Source organism: Nannobrachium achirus, assembly GCF_963921795.1.
Source record: "Nannobrachium achirus genome assembly, chromosome: 15".
Taxonomy (NCBI): domain Eukaryota; kingdom Metazoa; phylum Chordata; class Actinopteri; order Myctophiformes; family Myctophidae; genus Nannobrachium; species Nannobrachium achirus.
In genome coordinates, this window is record NC_137822.1 from 35,093,501 (window position 1) to 35,116,772 (window position 23,272).

Below are 23,272 nucleotides of genomic sequence, written 5' to 3' on the forward strand. Positions count from 1 at the left end.
TTCTAGTTTGCTCTGTTTTTGGGTTGCTTCTCTCCACTGTGTCAGGTAGCTTTGTTTTTGCTGTTTTGTAATTTGGTTTAATCCTATCCTACCTATCCTATCACCTAGTAGTAGTAGGCCTACTGGAGCTAGCTCCTATCATCAGGGGCGTCACAAGGGGTAAGAAAGTGGGACTGAGTTACCAGGGCCCAAGGTGGAGGGGCCCTATAGTAACTTTAGCTATTGAAAAATAACAGATATACAAGCTCACAGCGCGGCACCGAGTGCCGCGCTGCGAGCTTGTAGATCTGCTATTTTTGAAAAGTCATTAAAAATGTGCGCAAATCTTTGAATATGTATTTTTTATGCGAACATTTGTAACTCAAATTTTGCTTCCGGGGAGGGGTCCCTGGAACTAAATATTTTGAGATGGGGGTCTAGCTGTGGCCAAATACATATCATCTTGGGGGTCCTTCACATGAAAACGTTTGAGCACCACTGACATAGAAACACAAGTTTCTTGCACACATTTTCACGATTTTTCAAAAATAGCAGATCTACAAGCTTGCAGCGCGGCACTCGGTGCCGCGCTGTGAGCTTGTATATCTGCTATTTTTCAATAGTTAACATTCATGGGGGGCCCGCAGTGAATCCTTGTACCCAGGGCCCAGAATTTGGTGTGACGCCCCTGCCTATCATCCCTATCCCCTATAGTGCCCAGCTACTGTAGTTCACTGTTTCCCAAACAGTGGGTCGGGACCCATTTGTGGGCCATGATGAATAATATATTTTTTTAAATAATTGTATACATTTTAAAACAAACAAATCGCATCTAAATCCTATCTCTAGCCTACCTAGCTACTTCCCGCTATCGCCTACTGCTGCAACACCTAACTCTTGTCACATAGGAGGACATACTGTAGCTGAAGGGGTAAAGCTGCATGTGTTTATGGTATCTGAAGAGATTTCTAATTAGTCATTACATTGTTCCAGTCAAACCACCTCTTGTTTCTGCATGAACTTAAACACCGGGGGAAAACAAAGCTGGAATCTGCAACGTTACAATAGGCCTATATATGCTATAATGCTCCCACAGAGAGATGCACTAATTAGTGTTGTGAAATTAATTAGCATTAAGAATGGACACTCTTTATTCCACAGAGGACAGAATAATCTTGGTTCGGTTGCGTAATTCAGTGGAATGATTGCATAAGTTACAATAACATGTTACTTACTGTACTGTACTAGTTATGCCTAATCATATGAAAGCGAGTAAAGATTCTTTATAAAGAATATCATCACAGTTAGGCAGAAGTTACACTTCTTATTTTGTTTGTTTGTTGTTTTGTAAATGAATGTTCTACGTTGTCATGTGACAGTGTTTTGACCTTTTGCCTGTAGACCATAATCACAGTTCCTACAGTACTCTGATTCACACTATAGCATTTATTAGCCCAGGTGTCCCCCAAAATCATATTTTAACTGGGGACCCCCCCCCCCCCCCCCACCCTGACGAGCACTAAAGCCCATTTTCCACTGGCCCAACTCGACCACACCACTCCACACCACACCGCCCACTTGTGCCAGGTTTTCCACTACAAGGACCTGGGTAGAGTGGTGTGAAAGTGGTACTAAACAGGGTACTAAAAAGTATCCACTCTAGAGTAGGTCTGAGCTAGGCCAAATAGGGCCAAACACTTCATAATGACTGATCACTCGCTGACTTTTCATTTAGACCACCAGGATATAGTTGTAATACATGATAATAGATTCTATTGTGTTATAACCACTATTATAATCTATTATAGTGTATTTTAATTATCATAGTAATACATTAATACTTTATAATGTATTATAATCACAGTTATAATCCATTACAGTGCATTATAATTAGGATAGTTGTAATACAAATTTATATTGATTTATAATCACAGTTAAAAGGGTCAATTTGTTTCTTACCGATAGGGGTACTTTTTTGTAATGGAAAATGTAGATATAAGAGTTGAGGAATTACATTTTGTATAACACTGCTCTATTGTGAAAATAGCAGATCTACATGCTCAAAACCCCTCGCAAATTCGCAATGCGAGGCGTTGTGAGCATGTAGAACTGCTATTTTCACAATTTCTTCCTCTAATATTAGACAATATGACCAAGGTTTAATTTGTCATTTTAGAGGTATTAAAAGGTCCTTAAATTGTCACTTTAGAAATGTGCAGATACCCTCTATACACATAATCTTTATCTTGGTTTGTTTACTGTTGAGTGAGAAAACTATGTTGCAAATTAAGTTAATCATCTGTGGACCCCCCAAAATAATTTGGGGACCCGACCCACAGGTTGACAACCACTGTATCGGCCCACTGTCTCAACATCTGATCCAGGGCCCACCAGGGGTCCAAATGGACTGTAACTATCTTTGGGACCCCAATCCACACTGTAAAATGATCAGTGTTCATTTAACTATTTTTTGGTATGTGATCAGAGTTTAGACCAGGCTCAGGGAAGAGGACGCCCCTGCAGACCCGTGAGGGTCCATTTTGGCCCCTCTGGTGGTCCCGAGACCTAACGTTGAGTCAGGGGTGTCGCACCAAATTCTGGGCCCTGGGTACTTTAACTATTGAAAAATAGCAGATATACAAGCTCACAGCGCGGCACCGAGTGTCGCGCTATGAGCTTGTAGATCTGCTATTTTTGAAAAATCTTGAAAGTTTGTGCAAGCCTTTGAATATTTCAAATCCTAAGGTTTTTTTTTAAAAATCCTATGTTTTTATGTAGTGGTGCTCAAACCTTTTCATGTGACGGACCCCCAAAATAATATGAATTTGGCCACAGACCCCCATCTCAAAATATTTAGTTCCAGGGACCCCCCAAAAGCAACATTTGAGTTACAAATGTTTGCTTAAAAAATACATATTTTATATTCAAAGATTTGCACACATTTTCACGACTTTTCATAAATAGCAGATCTACAAGCTTGCAGCGCGGCACTCGGTGCCGCGCTGTGAGCTTGTATATCTGCTATTTTTCAACAGCTAAAGTATAAAATAATTAAAGGCCTCTCCACCTTGTGCCCTAGTAACTCAGTCCCACTCCCCCCCCCCCCCCCCCCTTGTGACGCCCCTGCATTGAGTAGCAGTGTATCAGCTTGAATGTGTCTGGGGGCTGACCTGCCACATCACTGGTCTTGACTGAGACGGTGTAGGTGGTGACCTCCACCTGGGGCTCATCGTCCACCACGGCAGCCATCTCGCAGATCATGGTCCTCTTTGGGCCTTTGGTTGTGGACAGCCAGTTCTCATACGTGAAGACGGAGATCTCCTCTGTGATCGTGTTGCGCAGCATCAACTTGGATGATTTGACGATAACCACAAAAAAATCATGGTCAGTAGCATGGTCAGTATGATGATCAGTATCATGGTTAGTATCATGTCAGTATCATGGTAGTATCATGGTTGGTATCATGGTCAGTATGGTCAGTATCATGTCAGTGTCATGTCAGTATCATGATTAGTATCGTGATTAGTATCATGTCAGTATCATGGTCAGTATCATGTCAGTATCATGTCAGTATCATGATTAGTATCGTGATTAGTATCATGTCAGTGTCATGGTTAGTACCATGGTCAGTATCATGTCAGTATCATGTCAGTATCATGATCAGTATTATGGTCAGTATCATGTCAGTGTCATGTCAGTATCATGATTAGTATCGTGATTAGTATCATGTCAGTATCATGGTTAGTATCATGTCAGTATCATGTCAGTATCATGATTAGTATTGTGATTAGTATCATGTCAGTATCATGATCAGTATCATGCTTAGTATCATGACAGTATCATGATCAGTATCATGTCAGTATCATGGTCAGTATCATGTCAGTATCATGATCAGTATTATGGTCAGTATGGTCAGTATCATGTCAGTAGTAGAAAAGTAAAGCACACCAATACTACTATTTGAAACACACTTTAAACTTTAACTTTGGCTAAGTAATGACCATGATTCTGACCATGATACTGACATGATATTGCATACTGACATGGTACGGACCATGATACTATGAGCTATATTTTCGTCCATGCCTTTTCATGTTATGCGCAAAATAATTAAGCAGTCACTTCTGGAAATTGTAAAGGAATAATTAATAAGGGTGGTTTTGTTATTGTTTACACTATAGTCCCTGCCCTCCCAAGGCAGGGTATATAGAGGCATTGTACAGTACTTTAAGTCATTATTATGAAAGTCAAACTTTGGCTCAGACAGTCATAGCAATATTAGGCTAGTTCCCCACCTTCCATATTAATTAAATTGCTCGTACATCATGTGACATACTGTACTAGTGTCATGTCTACCCGAACACCTGTGTCCAGTCCCTCATAAGCTAAACCGTAGTAACCTATTACAGTTCCTGTTGTGAATGTGAGCAGACCTGATCGAGGAACCAGTCGGGCCGGCTGCCGGATCCATCGATACGCAGTCTCATCTTCTTCAGGGGGGCGATGTCATCAATCAGTATGCTGAACGTGTCCACCTGACCTCGCTCAAACCTGACAGACACCACATAGAGACGGATACAGTAACGAATAACAGTAACGGCAATAAATGGACTTTATTTAAAATGAATTGAATTGTCAAAATGAATCACAATGTGGCACAACTGCTAGATAAGATGTATGTGGCAAGGGGAAAATGCATTCATTGAAGGTTTAAGATTAGGCGCACGCACGCACGCACACACGCACGCACGCACGCACACACACACACACACACACAAATGAATGTATGTTTAGTTTAGTTCAGTTTATTAAGGATCCCCATTATTCTACACCGTAGTGGAGACTATTCTTCCTGGGGTCAGACATAAATAAAATGTGGTACAGTATTAATTTGTACAGTCTTTCTGCTAGGCTTGGACTTGGGCCTATTGCACCTCCCTGGTGCCCATGGCAAGGGCGTTCTCTTCCCATAAACTTAGAAAATAAAATGTACATTAACAGAAGAATAAAAATTGGAAAATAAAACAGGTTTGTCTGTCCAAAAATGCCAAAAATAAGAGCTTAATCTAATATTTCTTTTTTGATTATTGCTGCCTTAAGCTTCCTTTTGAAACCAAATGTACAGTATTTCTTGCTAGAGTCAAATGTGTGGGGAGCACATCCCAGTATGCAATGTGCACAAGGCAACGCACACGAATGCTGCGTGTACGTACGCACGCACACACACACACACACACACACACACACACACACACACACACACACACACACACACACACACACACACACACACACACACACACACACACACACACACACACACACACACAAATGAATGCATGTTTAGTTTAGTTTAGTTTATTAAGGATCCCCATTAGTCTACTCTACACCGTAGCGGAGACTATTCTTCCAGGGGTCAGACATAAATAAAATGTGGTACAGTATCTGTCCCATATAGTGCCACCTTCAGGCCGATTTTTTTAAACGTATTTTTGGACACTGCTCCTAGACATTTTGCCCTAAAATCACGCAAATCGCAAATCAGTACACAGTATGTCTACACTCATCTCATCAATATGGATCTGTCCCATATAGCGCCACCTTCAGACCGATTTTTTAAAAGACATTTTTGGACACTACTTCTACACATTTTGCCCTAAAATCACGCTGCGACCTGACGGTCGCTTATCTCCCGATTAGGGAGTATTACTGGTACAGTCTTTCTGGTAGTTAGCAGGCCAGCCCCAGATGACCTAAGGGTTCTAGTGGGTTCATATGGCTTCAGCATGTCTATGTAGCTGGGCCCAGAGCCACAGAGACATTTATAGACAAGTAACGATATTTTACGATCAATTCTCTGGGAGACTGAGAGCCAATGTAAGGGGTAAGGCATGGGTGACAATAGGGCCCTATGGTCTGCATTTAGTCACCTGTCTTCATTCTTGGGCAGTGGCATCTCCTCGCTGCTCCCATTGGCTCCAAACACTGACATGTAGATATTGGTGTCCGTCCCTGCATTCTGCACGTCACCTGTCACCACGCTCAGCTCATAGATCACCTGACAACAGTATTCACATTTTATACCTGGGTAAAAGCATCAATATGGCAATGTAGAAATACTCTGTTACAAGTAAAAGTCCGGAATTCAAAATGAAAATTGCCGATCTAAGCTCACAATGCGTCGCTTCATGACTATTTTCAAATGGCTGAAATGTACCGTACTGTATATAGAGCAGAAGTTGTTAATTTTAGTTTTTAATAATAATCCAAATCCAGTAACTAGTAACTATATATAATATTTGGATCGGGGATGTGGCGGAGTAGAAGTAAAAGAATTGGAAATTGGAAATAGTCAAGTAAAGTACAAATTCCTCCTGTACAGTACTTAACTAAATGTACTTAGTTACTTTACATCACTGCCTGACAACAGAGATGACACATATTTGCTCCTAAAGAATGAATAATGCCGCAGCAACGGTTCCCACCTGACAGTGGGCACATATCTACAGTATACCTGCTGGGTGATGGCGATGCAGTCGGCATCCAGCACGTTGAACACCCTGGCAGTCAGGCCGTCCCCGCGGTCTTTGGCCAGCCAGCACTTGCAAGCAAAGACGTATTTGAGCCCTCTGGTTGGCACGGCAACGGTCAGCTCATCCACCAGCCAGCAGCTCTCAGGAGTGGCTCCATCATGACCCAGCTTCATGAAGAGACACGCAATCATTACTACTGTGTGTGTGTGTGTGTGTGCGTGTGCGTGTGCGTGTGCGTGTGTGTGTGTGTGTGTGTGTTACAGTCAGTTTGGGTAACTCAGTGAGATTGGGGTAAGAGCGCTCGTTTTGTCGTTCGCCACACACCCCTAACACCACCTGGATCAATTCACCTTGATAGTCTCTTATCAGCACACCTGTGTAATTCTGCCTATTCACCATGAGATGGCGACAACAGCCATTCACTTGTGTAGTCGCTGACGTCACTCGTTTGCGACCACTCTTTCTTTGTTTATCTACTAGCCTAGCTCAGCTGTGTTTAGCTTACTATGCCTAACTCTAACCCTAACCTTAACCTCTGTAAAACTATGCCTAACCCTAACCTCCGTGGGGTGAGGCGTTATCAGTCCTTCCCGACGCTACGTTGTTGTTGTGGATCAAAGCGACTGCTTGTTCCGCCCCGCGCCGCAAGACGAGCGATCCTGTTCTCAATTTCACTGAAACTCAAAAAACTGTGACATATACATCTCTTTCCCCTCACCTCCACCTTCTTGATCTCTCCTACGTCTGCTCCTTCAACCTGGAAGCTCTCCAGGTTCCCCACCTCGAAGCACCCGTCCTCGTGGTCCAGCCACAGCCTCTGCGTCCGGTTGTGATTGGCTCCTCCGGTGATGATCACGAACGCTCTGCTCATGGTGCTGGCGTCCTTATCACAGCCCGTGGCGATGGAGATGTGGTAGGGAACGACTGCACGGGAGAGAACACACATAATACTGATCTGTAACAGTGGACCTTAACCCATTTATAGGCCTAGACAGTGGTGTGATATGGATTTTAGAAGTGGTGCCCCTCTAAATTCATGACGTCAAGTGCATGTCACGTACGCGCGAGCGTGCACGCGCATGTGTGCACGCATGCCTGCCGCGCGGTGCTAGTTGAAATACTGTATTCAACATCACAACATTTTTAATGTATAGCCTAATTATATTTCTTATTATTTAGTTACATTGTTAATTAGTTTCAATTAATGTGTTTCAATTAATGTATTTTTTTAATATAAAATAACTTTACATATTACATAGACTTTACTTTACAATCATAGACACTTTCGGAACTCTCCCTCCGCTATGCATGCAGCTCTGACAAAACAACACACTGCTTTGTTTTTCTTCCACTCTTGTGAAGTAAACAGATGAGATGTTCACAAAAGGTAGAAGTTTTCGCGAACGGCTGAGCTTCCCCGCGACGCAAACGATTTTGGATCACAAGAGTGGGGAAGCTTATCTCGGAGCTGCATAGCAGAGGGAGAGGTTCCAAAAGGAGCTAAATGTCTGCAAAGAATGCAACGCGAACGTGCTGCTGGCCGTGTACAAGTGTAAATGAGGATGTAGGTGAGAACTGCCTACCCGAGTATTTTTATGCAAAGCAGCTAGCCAGGTAGGGGGACAAACGTTTTTTGGACCTACAAGGTTTCCACCCGACAACGACGATATATTGTTTACTTACTGGGTAGTTCTTCCTCTTCTTCCTCCACTTCCTTCTTCTTCTTGCTCTTCTTGTTCATATTGCTGTCAAGGCTTTTCTCTGCCAGGGCCGAGCTGCTCTTTTTGCTGCTGTCTCTCTCCCCCTCATAATCCTGTATCAACACAATGGGACCAGGGTGAAAACAAGCCCAAAAGAAGCAATTAGCCAATTCAAACCTACAGTGTTGTAATCTAGGTTTTTTGCAGACGTATACCATAATTATTCCTTCTGAATATTTCTGAAACATTTTTCTGAAACATTTTAACAACATAAATCTACAGGGGTCCCAGCCAGGCACAAATTACAATTACAACAATAATAAAAAAATATATATATGGAAACAAGCCCAAAAGAAAACACAACTACGAATAAGCAATTTAACAGAAAAACAAGCCCAAAGTCTCTTATAATAAGCAGACATGGCAACACTGACCACAATGGAAACAAGTCCCTTTTGTGTTATCCTTTTAGCTTTAGTGTACCATGTGCTGTTTTACTTTTATGACTAATAAAGTAATCAATCCATCAATTCATCAATCCAATCCATCAATCCATCAATCAATAATCTCATCTATTTATAAGTGCAAGTCCTATTTTTCAGATCACACTCAAACACGCACGCAGACACACAGGGGCGTCACAAGGGGGAGGCAAGTGGGACTGAGTTACTTGGGCCCAAGGTGGAGTAGTAACCCTAGTAACTTTAGCTATTGAAAAATAGCAGATCTACAAGCTCACAGTGCGGCACCGAGTGCCGCGCTGCGAGCTTGTAGATCTACTATTTTTGAAAAATCATGAAAATGTGTGCAAATCGTTGAATATATGTATTTTTTAACTTTGTAACTCAAATTTTGCTTCTGGGGGGTCCCTGGAATTAAATATTTTGAGATGGAGGTCCGTGGCCAAACACATATCATCTTGGGGGTCCTTGACATAAAAAAGTTTGGCAACGCTTTACGTAATTACCAGGTACTTACTATGCTTTCTTTTACAGTACAGTTCAACTGTAACTACTGGGTAGTTACTGGGTTAATACTGAGTAATTACCAGGTAAGGTCATCCAATTGACCCACGCTTTACTTTACAGTACAGTTCAACCTTTGCTACTGGGTAGTTACATACTCATAATTACCTGGTAATTACCTTTTGTACCTTTTGTACCTATTGTAGTATCCAGGAAAATACTTGGTAACTACCAGGTAATACACCTAGTAATTAATAAGTGTATTACCAGGTACTTAACATGTAATTATCAGGCAAATACTTAATATTACCTGGTAATTACCTGGTAGTTTTCAGGAACATAGCAGGTTTTTACAAGGTAATTACTAGGTAAAATACCGTAAGTAATAGTAAAGGTAATAGTTACCATGTAATTACCTGGTAAATACCCAGTAAATACTGGGTATTACCTAATAGTACTGTAAAGTAAAGCGTTACCAAAAGTTTGAGCACCACTGACATGGAAACATAGGTCTCTTGCACACATTTACAAAAATTTTCAAAATAAATAGCAGATCTACAAGCTCGCAGCGCGGCACTCGGTGCCGCGCTGTGAGTTGTATATCTGCTATTTTTCAATAGTTAACATTCATGGGGGGCCCGCCCCGTAGTGAATCCTTGTACCCAGGGCCCAGAATTTGGTGTGACACCCCTGCAGACACACACACACACTACCTTGACATAGAAGACCCTCTGGATGCGGCGGTCCTCCCTCTTGGTGGACAGCCAGCGCTCACACAGGAACAGGAACACCTCCTCCGTGTCGGAGTCGTACACCTCCACCTGGTCCAGGTACCAGTCAGGACTCAGCATGCTGTTGTCATGACGGATCTTCACCTTGAACACCTCCCCGAGGTCCACCGCCTCCATCGTGAACTTATCCACCTGCAAAACGGTCAGGTTTGAATATGTTGAACGATTCTATGGATGTCTTCTAAAAATCCTTCTTCTAAACAGTTTCTCAAACTTTTTCATTAGAAGGACCCCCAAAAAGACATATATCTGGCCGCGGACCCCCATCTCAAAAAGAATTGTTCCAGGGACCTCCAGAAGCAGAGATTTGAGTTACAAATGTTTGCTTTGAAAATATATACTTAAAGATTTGAACACATTTTCATGATTTCTCAAACATAGGAGACCTACACGGCACTTGGTGCCACGCTGTGAGCTTTTATATCTGCTATTTTTCAATAGCTAAAGTATAAAGTTATTCCACAACCCCCAAAATAACCAAAATTTTAACTGGGCTCAGACTGACAAGCACTTGGAATTGTAGGCATTACATTTAGTATGAATCTTTGGCATTGGCAATATTACGTAATATTTGACAATTTGGCCTGATGATTTGGTATTAAAAAGGTTTTAAAGGTCATTCTGGACATTTAGAAATGTGCAGATGCCCTATACTGTTATAATGTATGTTGGTTTGTTTACTGTTGAGTGAGGGAAAAAAAACAATGTTGCACATTAAGCTTATCATCTGGGGACCCCCCCCCCCCCCCCCCCCCCCATTTAACACTTATTGTAAATATTTCATTTACCACCTTAAATTGATCTAGCCTAATTGTAACTCAGAGTGTAAATAATAGAGTATAATTGTGTAAAAACAAACAGTGTGTGGTCTCTTACAGATCCTCGCTCAAACTTGTTGCTGTTGGTCTCTGACTTGCTGAGTTTCCGTTCTCCGGTGTCCCCCTGGTTTCCATATATGGTGATGAAGACGTTGGCGTCGGTGCCGGCACCGTAGACGTCCCCCGTTATGATTGTCACGTTGTATGTGTGAGCTGGAGAAGAGAGGGAACAGACAACAAGGTAAAACTTACACTACATATGACAGTACAGATGTTCAGGAAGCGGATACACTCATCTTAACTCCTCCCCCCTACTGCAAACTACCTGGATCCAACAACTCACCTTAACTCCGCCCCTTACGCCACTCTACCTGGCTCCATTTATACCTGCCCAAAACCCCCTGAAACCCCTTGCTTCAATCTGTACACGTACTCGCATTCCCGACATTCCTGTCATTCGCATCCCTCCACCACCCCCTTTCACCTCCACAGTTTATTTTCCCCACTTATCTTTTCTCTCTCTCCATCTCTTATTCCTACTTCTTTCTCTCTCTCTCTCTCTCTCTCTCTCTCTCTCTCTCTCTCTCTCTCTCTCTCTCTCTCTCTCTCTCTCTCTCTGCCCACAGGAAGTGTGTGTGTGTGTGTGTGTGTGTGTGTGTGTGTGTGTGTGTGTGTGTGTGTGTGTGTGTGTGTGTGTGTGTGTGTGTGTGTGTGTGTGTGTGTGTGTGCGTGTGCGTGTGCGCGTGCGCGCATATGGACATACTCTCCAGGGCGTCTTCCACTTCGACCTCGGTGACCTTCAGGCTTCCATCCCGGGACAGTTTCTCGGTGATGATGTCAGAGGGGACCAGCTCTCTCACTATCTCCCCGTCCTCCTCTGACCTGGCCAGCCAGTCTTCATACGGGAAGATGGTGGTTTCTGAACCCTGGAGAAAGACACAGGTTAAATCAGGGGTCCTCAGGGGCGTGCAGAGAATGTTAGAGAGGCAGGGGCTGACATTTCTAACAGGGCCTTTTGAGGAAATATTGAAAATAGCAGACCTCCAAGCTCACAACGCAATTGCGACGCATTGTGAGCCATAGTTAAAAACGGCATTCATGGTCTGGAGAGGGCACTTTTTACAGACGGATAAAAGGGCAGATAGGCTCAAGCCCACTTTGATGTCTATGTGTGCATGTGCCTGGTGGTTCTCAAACTTTGAAATTTGAAGGTCTCCCCTTAACCCTGTACAAATGGAACCAAATGGGTTTGATTGATTGATTGATTGATTGAAGTGTTTATTAGCAGTTTGCAATAGAAAAAGGTACAGTTTCATGACAGCACAAATCACTGGTACAAGGTCAACTAAAAAGAGATCCTAGAAAGCCTTACGGCTTATTTACACAGGAACCACTTTATGTATCTCATATAACATTGAAAGACAGACAGATAGAACATAGTATTTTACCTAGGATAACATCAATTTCAAAAGCAGAAAAAGGATAACATCAATTACAAAAGCAGAAAGGGGGGGGGGATGGAAGCATGGGGGCTTAGTCTATTTACAACTCTCGAGTAGCAGCCGCCTGAAGGTGAAAAAACTGAAGGTGATTTTTCATACCAATTTTGAAGGAGGCAAGGGATTTGCTCTCCTTTAAGGCTTGCGTTGGGTTCCATTTGTACAGACTTGTAAGGGTCAATTTAGACCTCCATAAAGGAACCTAGAGAGTCCCTGAAATCCACTTTGAGAACCACTGGGTTAAAGTACCACACTCTGCGTGTGTAGGTGAAATAAAGTAATACAACCTTTTGGTGAAGAGAACACCCCCACCTGCTGACCAAAGACAGTATTGTTTTCTCTTTGTCTAATGGTTCTCTCTTTGTCCAAACATATTTCACAGCAGTCAAGTCTGTATTCTATTGATAACTTTATTTGATTAATCAAATAATCATATATTATACTATTTTTGAATAACAAAAATAATCAAATGATCAATGATGATCAATTATTTTATTTAAATAGTTTTTATTTTATTTTAAATAATCAATTACTTTGATGTATACTGGGGCTGTAGACCAGTGGTTTTCAACCTGTGGGTCCCCAAATTATTGTGGGGGGTCCTCAGACGATTAACTTAATGTGCGACATTGTTTTCTCACTCAACAGTAAACAAACCAACATAAAGTTTAAGTGTATAGATGAGGGTATCTCTGCACATTTCTAAAGTGACCAATCTGACCATGACAAATTAAACATTGGTCAAATTGTCAAATATTAGAGACAGAAATTGTGAAAATAGCCGATCTACATGCTCACAACACCTCGCGTTGCGAGGCGTTGTGAGCATGTAGATTGGCTATTTTCACAATAGAACCGTGTTATACAAAATGTAATGCCTCAACTCTTAGTGCTCGTCCGGGTGGGGCGGGCGGTCCCCCGTTAAAATATGATTATTTTGGGGGTCGTGGCCTGAAAAGGTTGAGAACCACTGCTGTAGAACTACTGTTGTTCGTACCTTTCCCTTCCTGAGAAGCCGTCTGATCTCCACTCGGTCCAGATGCCATCCTGGGTTGATTCCTCGGTTGTCGTGTTCAATTCGAATCTTCTCAAACACATCGCCGATATCCTCCAGCTGCACACAACATATTCAGTATGAAAAGCTTAGCTTAAGACAGGGCACGTGTGGGCTGGGCCAAGTGATTCATGCATTGACCACATAATCGTGGTCAATGCCCGTGGAAAGCTTGTAACCTCAGCCTTCCCAAAAACAGAAAGACACAATGGTCAGAAATGGGACTTTCTGAGGATAGAAAGTGCTAGTGGGACCCCAAAAAAAGGTTTTAAAATAGGAAAAGTGAAAATTCATGGTGTATCACCTTTAAGGTGTTATTTTCACGAAATCTTTGTCTGCAGAAGAGGGACATGATTTCAAGTGCTTAAAGTTGGCCAACACCTGCTCAAATAGTATATAGAGTATTTAAGAAATAAGATGAGATGGTGTTTTTGTACCTCGACGATGAACATGTCCTCAGCTCCTCTCTCAAAGTAAAGCCTCCTCTCTCTCTTGTTCACACACAGAGACTTCTGCTGGCTGCAGACCGCGTTCCGTCCATAGAGCACTATGGAGACGTCTGCGTCCGTCCCCGCTGCAAACTCATCACTGGTGAAGATTTTAATCTCGTAAGGCACGACTAAAAAACATGAGGAGACCACAAGACAACCAGTGTTATATTATGCACATTAGACACTAGGGGCCCTATTTTCGCCAAGCTAAACCCTAAACCCCTAAACTTCTTTGCCTTTTCTTACTATTTTGAAAAACATTTTTTAAATACGGTAGTTCAAATAGCTGATCTACAATTAACAACATGTCGATGTAGAGACTAGAGACTAAGTATTTTAAAATATTTTTCAACATTTGTTAGGGGTTTTAGTTTAGGGGTTTAGAGTTTAGCATGGACGAAAATAGGGCCCCTTATCTCCCAGTGTTCAGCATATAGCATGATGAATATTGACGCTGTCGGGCAGAAACCTTGTATTTACATATTTGAACGATCTACAAGCTCACGACACGTGCATTGGGACACATTGTGAGCTTGTAGATGAATGAAAAAAGACATTCGCCTATAATGACATGAATATAGGGAGACCAGGTTGAAAGTGGTTACGTCTGTCTGTGGGTCTTTATAAATAGGCATATTTAAAGAGGTTGTTGCCATAGTTTTGTACTTTTTCTGTTTTGCATGTTGTGTCTATGGAGTCAATATTACTCTAATAGACCCCCAGGTGTGGTTGTAATATGCAAACATGTCTTCCCTATGTATTTTTGGTTAACTACTGAAAGCTGTGAAAGCCAATTGAAATAGACTGATATAATGACATCATAATATCACCCCCTCCCCTTTTTACCATTCAACAACACTGTGTGGGTGTGGCTATCTTCAGCTGGGTCACCACCCAACCTGACAACCAGATATAGTTAATGAACAGGTGGGTGTGGCCACATAAAAACATAATTCTGATGATTATGTTGTAGGGGGGGGGGGGGGGGGGGGGAACAAATCACAGCACCGTGTCCTTAACCAATGAAAATTGAAAAGTATAAACAAGAGCTTGTGTCCCTCGTGAAAAGTAACAGATTTAAACATAGCCTACTGTACAAGCTCTCTGCCCGACGGTGATGGTAATGTAGCCTTGCCTCACCAGGCTTTCTCGGGGGAAAGCTTGGTATTCGTTTACAACGGGCCTAGGCGGAAACCCCAAACAGAAGGAGCGGGATCACTTTGTTTTGGTTCCCCCCATTTGTTTCCCCAATGCTTAAATGCTCGAGTTACCTAGTGTAGTCTTGCCAGTCGCAACAAATTGTACTAAAAGATGCATATACCAAACACATTTTCCAAAAGCAAAGGGGTTTAATAGGTAGGCCCTAAAAGTATGTAGAGTGGTTTCCGCTCCCGACCGGATCAAACCCAGAAAAGTGAAGGGATCCCAGGCTAATGGTAATGTAAGTGCTGGTTGAATATGCCATATACATACATGGTGTAGCCTATAATACACTGTATATGGAGATGGTAATGTAAGTGCTGGTTGAACATGCCCTATACATACATGGTGTATAATACACTGTCTGTAGAGTGTTAGGGAACAGGTCCCTGGCGATGGCCCCGTCATCTTCCCCTGTGTCCAACCACCGGCCGCACGGGAAACACAACTTTTGGCCGAGAGATGGAGCATCGATCTCTACCGTGTCGAGGAACCAGCCTGCTGATCCTCCTCCTGCATGAGACATTAACGCACATTTAGATCTCTGTGTGTGTGTAGTGCTGTACTGCAGTGGTTCCTTGGTCTGTCATAATTATTAGGCTACCGTACTCATAATCGTCTAATCGCAATTATTTGACATAATAGCAATTATTTGACATAATAGCAATTATTTTGTCATAATCATCAATCGTTTCCACTTTCCATGTTGAAAAATTAATATATTTTCAAACATTTTCAAAAATTGTGGAAATAGCCGATCTTGTGAGCTTGCAGATCGGTTATTTCCACTATCAATGTTATTTTTTAAGAATAAAGTTGTCAAATATGTCAGTCATTTCTTTCTATATTTAGGTTATGTATCCTATCTGCCATGTGCAACTTCAAAGCCTACAAACCAAACAGAAACGTAATTGTCAACGACAAAAACACAATTAAATCGTTAATCGCAATTATTTGAGTGACAATTAATCGTCATGTAAAATGTCATAATCGTGGCAGCACTAGTGGTCCCCAAACCTTCTAGCTCAACAACACCCAAAAGAGAAATTAGATGTTTGCCCGGGACTCATACTAGTGAAAACAGCAGACATTTTCAAAAAACATTCCCAAAAAACTCAATATATACCGGTATATATATTTTATAATTTCATGAAGAAATAAAATAATTAAAAAAATGACATGAATTAGAAAACAAATGTTTAACAAGTAGCGAAAACAACCGATCTATCTGCTGTTTTCACTAGTTTGGGCAAAAGTCTAATCTCTCTTTTGGGTGTCGACCTGAAAGGTTTGGGAACCACTGCTGCAGATGGCTGGAGTTACAAATGGATAAAAGATACAACAATGTTTGTCCTTACCACGGTTGTCGTGCCCAACGCGTATCTTTTTGAGCGGTCCCAGATCCACAGCTTCCACGACGAACTCATCCATAAACCCCCGCTCAAACTTGTTCCTGTGAGTCTTGGAAGCCTTCATGTTTATTATGCCTGTTGATTAGGGGTTGATTAGGGGCTGCTCTGACAGACATGTTGATGCATTAGATATACTTCACTGTCTGGCCAAAACCTCTTAACTCCATTTTTGAGGTTTTTGATTTTTTTTGGCATAAATCCGGGCTATTGAACATCCTTTACATCTGAGTGTTGGTTAAAATAATATTGAACCAATGGAAAGTAGTAAAAACAGCTTGGGACGAAAACCTCCAAACTCCACGCTGCCAAACGAGCTAACTCCACCCAATTGGCCCTCTCTTTTTTTCATAAATAAATGATGTGCTATTGAACACCCTTTACGTCTGTGTGTTGGTTAAAATAATATTGAACCAATGAAAAGTAGTAAAAAGCCCTTCGGTCAAAACCTCCGAACTCCACTTGAGCAAATTTTCTCGAAAATGAAAATTTTGGAGTTGGGAGGTTTCGGCCCAACAGCAGAGATATAATATGGCTGTGTTTCCCACAAAATAGTCTCCAATTTTTAAAAAGTGTATGCGTATTTGTGCGTACGTGCATGTGTGTGAGGGGGGTCTCAGCTTTAAGATGTAAGAAGGGGTTGGGGGCTTCAATGTAAGAAGGTTGGGAGCCACTACTAACGATGCTAAGACATTATATAATACTGTACATACTGTAGTTGTACATTAATGCAACTGTGTAATTTGTTACCTGTGTCATCCTTTGTGCCGTACAGGATCATGAAAACGTTGGCATCTGTACCAGCATACTTCTTATCACCCGTTATTATCCTGACTGTGTACGTTGTGGACATAGCTGTCAACAAGAGGAGAAGATTGAGCAAATGAAACTCCACCAGCAGTGACAATCACCAAGTAAACTAACTGTGATTGCTTGATATATTTCTTTGGGTTATTTGAACATTAGAGGCTGTTTCATGCGTTGTAGTGACAAAAAGAAACAGAAATGTATGACAAAATAAGATAAATCACAATTTAGGAGAAAGGGAGCGTCTTTGGCGTCACGTGATGATACTAGGGGTCATCGTCATGTTGGCTTGTGGTAGACATTTTTATAAAAATTAAATCTTTACCAGAAACACATAAAGAGCTGTAGCCCTGAATGACCAACTCTGAGAGTGTACATAATGGAACCACCAGTGTACTCAGTTATGGTGATCTTTGCAAATAAAATGTTTGAGAACCATGTGCCATAGTGTCGTAGCTAAATCAGTGTCATACATATTCTGAAGAAAGCCTGGACACGTTCAGTAATTGGGCCTTTCTGATAAAAAAAAATAAGAACATTGTAATATTTTGTAAAACAGAAAATCTAACATTTTCCACAGACGAGACCAAGTCTTTGCCACAGACACATTTGTCCGTCTAAGGACATGTTGAAGACCCCTGATGATTTCAGGTCCCACGGCTGGCCAATACAGACGGCTCATTTTCAACTTTGAACTACTGTATATCGTCGGGTGAAAACCTTGTATGTCCAAAACCGTTCGTTTTGTATATCATTTATAGGATTTAGAATAGTGAAAACAGCTGATCTACAAGCACACAACGCCCCGCACCGCGAGGCGTTGTACTGTATGCTTGTAGATCAGCTGTTTTCACTACTTTTGTGCGACGGCCTTGTATGATGAAGCAGGGCTTTACTTTGCGAAAGAACGTACACATTTGAAACTTGGAGATATGAGGTTTCCGCCCGACAACGACGATATGTCATTAATTTGTGTCATAATTATGTGTCATACTCTGCAAGCCAAAGAGTACATCGTCATGATGTCACAGATCACATGACCCCACAATCAATACTCCAGTTCTAGGCAACACAGAATGGGGGGACTTTTTTTTCTTATTTCATCGCAACAACTCTAAGGTATATTAATGACATAGTTCAGCTTTGAAAATGAGTGGTATTCCCCTTTGAGGCGCGGCTTGCGAGCCTCGAGGCATCGCTGTCAACACTGCTGCCTTATTGTCCAGTGATTTATACAAAAGTAAAAAACAAGCGCTCCTCTTCCCCAACCCTATCCCTAACCAGTACCTGCAGGACGCTTGTTTCTAGGGGTGGGTGATATGGTCATAAATATCGTTGATACGATACAATGTCTCCACGATATGCCTTTTCAGAGATATCATATATATCGTGATACAATGAGGGAGCCTTATAAAAACATCCTGTTGAATTGTTAATACAGAGATTCATTGCAGCCTTTTGGTCTTAATCAGTAATTATCAAACTTTACCATGTCAAAGGTCTCCCCTTAACTCTTGACAGTATACAAATGAAACAAAATGGACCCTAACAGGTCCATTTGGTTTCATTTGTATACTGTCAGAGTTACATATTGTAAGGGTCAATTTAGACCTCCCAAAAGGAACTTTTTCTTTTAGTTTTTGTTACCTTAAGTAGTTGTACTGTTAAGTAACTTGAAAAATAACCATTAAAATGAACATGAAAAGAATCATGATCAGATTGTGTATCGCAATACCGCTTGGAAAAATATTGTGATATTGTATTTTTCCATATTGCCCACCCACCCGCGCCTACTTGTCTCTCACCTTTCTGCTCCAGACCCAGAGTAGCTTCAGAGTCTTCATCGTCCTCATCATCACCACCACCCTTCTTCATGAAGGCCTCGTCCACGGGAACCAGCTCCCTGGCCAGCTGCCCATCGTCCTCGTCCACAGCCAGCCAGCGTTTACATGGGAAGTAGTATCTAAAACAGCATTTTCATAATGTTCTTTAACTGTAATATGTAGAAGATACACAATTTCTACTTAGCCCTGCCTTTATATGTCAAATGTAACGTCTCCTCATGTCTAATAACCAGTAAGACTCCCTAATCGGGAGATAAGCGACCGTAGGTCGCTTATCTCCACAAATAGGGCAAAAATGTGTTTTTCCAAAATCTTCCTGATCCATGTTGATGAGATGAGTGTAGACATGCTGTGTAGTGGTTTTCGTGATTTTAGGGCGAAATCTGTAGGAGCAGTGTCCAAAAATGTGTTTTTAAAAATCGGCCTGAAGGTGGCGCTATATGGGACAGATTCATGTTGATGGGATGAGTGTAGACATACTGTGTAGCGATTTGCGTGATTTTAGGGCAAAAACTGTAGGAGCAGTGTCCAAAAATGTGTTTTAAAAATCGGCCTGAAGGTGGCGCTAGAAGAGGGGCATGTGAGAAATGAGGGGTGGGGTCTCTGCGTTGCCTTGGCGGACGAATAGGTACCGGCCCCGGCTCTCCCGGACGCTCCTAGCCCGAGTTACGGCATTTTATGTGAGCTGCAGTGGAGGGGGTCCTCCACTGGGGGCGCCACCACTTTTGCATCCGTTCTGGAGCACCAGGAGTGGGTGGTCCCCAGGAATTCCCCGTGAGCAGCCCCGTTGGGGTGGTCATTTGGTCATTTTTGCACATTTGGTCATTTTTTACACCTGGGGGTCCCCGAGGGACCTGGGGGTCCCTGGAGCTCCGGGGGTCCTTGGGGGTTGTAGTTTGCCAGGTAAGGAGTGTGTGTGCAAAATGTGGCATGGATGGGTGCAACGGTTGTGGAGATATGAGCAGGGCAAAAGTGTGACGTGTGACGTCTGACTCACGGAGGGACATTTTTTTACACCTGGGGGTCCCCGGAGCTCCGGGGGTCCTTGGAGGTTGTAGTTTGGCAGGTAAGGAGTGTGTGTGCAAAATTTGGCATGGATGGGGGCAACGGTTGTGGAGATATGAGCAGGGCAAAAGTGTGACTGACTGACTCACTCACTCACTCACAGACAACCGTAATTTGTGGTATCAGTCAACCTTGCAGTATAATGAATAAAATAGAAGGTGATTGATCGATTGGTTGATTGATTGATTGATTGATTGATTGATTGATTGATTGATTTACCACAGTGCCCCAACTGTACCACCTTCTCCATCAAGTGACTTTGATTGGTGCAGGGCTGAGCATGGATCAATTTGAATACCATAATTTATTTGACTGCATAGTCTACACTCAAATTCAATTAATTATTTCAATGGACAAAACCTTTTTTTTTTTTTCATGGCCTTCCTGCCCTGGCAATTGGCCTTTGTCTTCAAAAAATGGACAACACTAAAGGCCAAGTGGCCTTTTCCAGGCCTGGATATAATCCAAAACAGTTGGTGCATTGTGTCTGTACCGTCATTCAACGTACGTGGTGTCATCTTTGCCGTCTACTATCTCCACTCTGTCCAGGAACCAGCCAGCGTTGGCCCCGCCGTTGTCATGACGGATCCTCAACTTCTGCAGGACCCCGAGTTCTACTGCCGTCACCTCAAACACGTCCTCCTGTACAGCACAGGACAGGACAAGCCAAGCACAGAGTGAAGACGGAAATCTACTTTACATTTGCTTTCTAGGACAGTGGTTCTCAAACTTTTTGGGCTGCAGTACCCCTTATACCGATTTCTGAAGCCAAGTACCCCCTTCCTCTGACTACAGCATTTTGCTTAGAAAAAATGACATCAAAAGTCCAGTTCCCATGCCAATATTGTAGGCTATACGGTATGTGCGTTGGCTCTCGCCAACGTGCCTGGCACTTTGGCTGACTGGTCAGTGCGCATACCTGGCAAATCGGGGTCCTGGGTTCGCCTCCCAGCCGTGACGCTACATTGGTGGCAGCGGTACAGAGGGGAAGTATTCATCCCCGGCGGCGGTGTAGACCTGTCCGGCTAGTAGTCGACGACTGTTCCCCCCTGAGTTGCGTTTGAACCCCCCGGTTTCAAAGTCGATCTTAGATCCTGGCCGGCGCGCATGGTCGCGCTTCCAGGTAGAGGGGACGACTGTAGGCTATACGGTATGTGTGTTGGCTCTTGCCAACGTGCCTGGCACTTTGGCTGACTGGTCAGCGCGCATACCTGGCAAATCGGGGTCCCGGGTTCGCCTCCCGGCCGTGACGCTACAATATGTTCAAAATAAAACAGCATAATGGCAAAAAACAGGGCTTTCTATTCAATAACACTTGTACTAGTCAAAGTTATTGATGTAATTTGGTTAAACAATTTACAGATGAGCAGGTTCACAAAATGTCTGTCAATGTTTTATCATTGACCATTGACTAAAATACATATTCCCATTTTCTAGTTTTGCAGTAGCCCTTCGCACCCCTAGGGTACACGTACACGTACCTAGCGGTACACAGTATCTCTAAAGTCATGTCATCAACATGGATCTGTCCCATTTCCCATATTCCCTCCTGATTGGCTATATGCGACCTAACGGTCGTTTATCTCTCGATTTAGGGAGTCATTTTTTTTTATATATATTTTTTTTTTATCCCACGATTTTTGCAACCCATTTTTCTCACCCGGTGACTACCTAACCTGTAGTCCTGGTTTCCGCTCTCCCCCTGCCGCGCCAGGGGACATTGGGGAGCACCCGGCTGGCTAGGGGGAGGTAGTATAGAAACCAGGACTACTGCATGTTTTTGTGTGGGGGCCTATGCCCAAGGAGACACGGGGAGAACATGCAAACTCACCACAGAGAGGCCCTATCGCCAACCCCACCTATAGGGTGTGGGTGCTGATGACGCGGGTGGAGGAACACGCCCCCAGTGCCCACAGCTTCCCCCAGCGGGAATCGAACCCAGGACCTTCTAACTGTGAGGCGAAGTGCTAACCACTGCACCACCATGCCCCCTATTTAGGGAGTCTTACTGGTATTAATGTATTTATCCATTTCCCACCTGATGTCATGTGGGAGTTCAGACAGCTCCAGACCATGCTGAGTGACTGCTAGCTTGCATAACGTCTTCAGGCTGGGATTAAAGTCTAGGATGTACAGGTCACTAGAAGTGGGGTTGTTTCCTTCAAATCTTCTTTCGTATCCTACATGGATGAAGATACGATCTCCCACCATGCAACAGCACATCTCAGACATCCTACAGGGGGCTTTCCCCTTGGGCTTAACCCGCTTCCAGGAGAAGGTCTCTGGATTGAATTTCCACAGATAATTGAAGTACAGGTTCCCGCTCCTGGCACCAAATATGCACAGCTCTCCATTGTAGACAAAGGCTGAATGATACATGGGGAAAGCCCCCTGTACAGCTGGGATAAGGTGTCCAGAAGGCGTGCTCAACCAGCAGTTGGTCTCTGTGTCAAACACTCTGATGCTGTTACGTCCCCCACTTCCCCCAAATACAAACATCTTTGTCCCCATGATGGTGGCGGAGTGACCTTTTGAAGCAGGTGGAGGAGCTCCTCTGGTGTTAATTAAAGACCAGACCATTATGCTGGTGTCCAACTTGTACATGTCATCAGTCAGCTGGGGGGTGTATCCTCCATACACATACATGACCTCCTTCAGGACACAGGCTGAGTGGTTGCTCCTTGATCCTGGAATAGTCCCAGAAACATTGGGTTTGAACCAGCTGTGGGTGTCGACATCAAAGGCATAAAGCACATTGCAGTAAGGAATCCCCCCCCAGATGTAGACAGTATCTTCTACCAGCGCAGCTGTGTGGCCATAGCGCGCTGTGGGAACCTCAATGGGATGTTGTCCTCTTCCATTAGTCCCTGGAGGCAACTTCTTCCAACGCAAAGACAGTGTGTTGAAGATGTGGACTTCAATCTGGTTCAGGTAGCTGTTGTATCCTCCAAATGAGTACCGGTAGTACAGATGTTGTTCGAAGTTGTATCCTCCAAATGAGTACAGCTTGTGTCCGACTACCACAGCAGCATAGTCATTCTTAGGTCCTCCTTTCAGATGTGTCGTCCAGTGAATCATTTCACAAACCAGAACCACCTTGAATGGGTGCAACTAATT

At 43.0% G+C, this 23,272-nt stretch overlaps 1 protein-coding gene across 1 annotated transcript in view; it reads right to left on the reverse strand.

Moving 5' to 3' along the window:
• The window catches only part of loxhd1a (lipoxygenase homology PLAT domains 1a), a gene marked incomplete at both ends in the record, with an annotated part of 86,418 nt that overhangs the window by 19,692 nt on the left and 43,454 nt on the right, over nucleotides 1–23,272 (reverse strand). Inside the window, 16 exons of the mRNA XM_080743585.1 lie at nucleotides 3,150–3,327; nucleotides 4,413–4,530; nucleotides 5,910–6,037; nucleotides 6,494–6,679; nucleotides 7,231–7,436; nucleotides 8,196–8,325; nucleotides 9,891–10,100; nucleotides 10,845–10,999; nucleotides 11,550–11,712; nucleotides 13,283–13,399; nucleotides 13,777–13,958; nucleotides 15,376–15,543; nucleotides 16,389–16,517; nucleotides 17,190–17,294; nucleotides 19,052–19,209; nucleotides 20,664–20,797. Coding sequence (XP_080599711.1) covers nucleotides 3,150–3,327; nucleotides 4,413–4,530; nucleotides 5,910–6,037; nucleotides 6,494–6,679; nucleotides 7,231–7,436; nucleotides 8,196–8,325; nucleotides 9,891–10,100; nucleotides 10,845–10,999; nucleotides 11,550–11,712; nucleotides 13,283–13,399; nucleotides 13,777–13,958; nucleotides 15,376–15,543; nucleotides 16,389–16,517; nucleotides 17,190–17,294; nucleotides 19,052–19,209; nucleotides 20,664–20,797 — 2,467 coding nt within the window. The remainder of the gene's footprint in view (nucleotides 1–3,149; nucleotides 3,328–4,412; nucleotides 4,531–5,909; nucleotides 6,038–6,493; nucleotides 6,680–7,230; nucleotides 7,437–8,195; nucleotides 8,326–9,890; nucleotides 10,101–10,844; nucleotides 11,000–11,549; nucleotides 11,713–13,282; nucleotides 13,400–13,776; nucleotides 13,959–15,375; nucleotides 15,544–16,388; nucleotides 16,518–17,189; nucleotides 17,295–19,051; nucleotides 19,210–20,663; nucleotides 20,798–23,272) is intronic.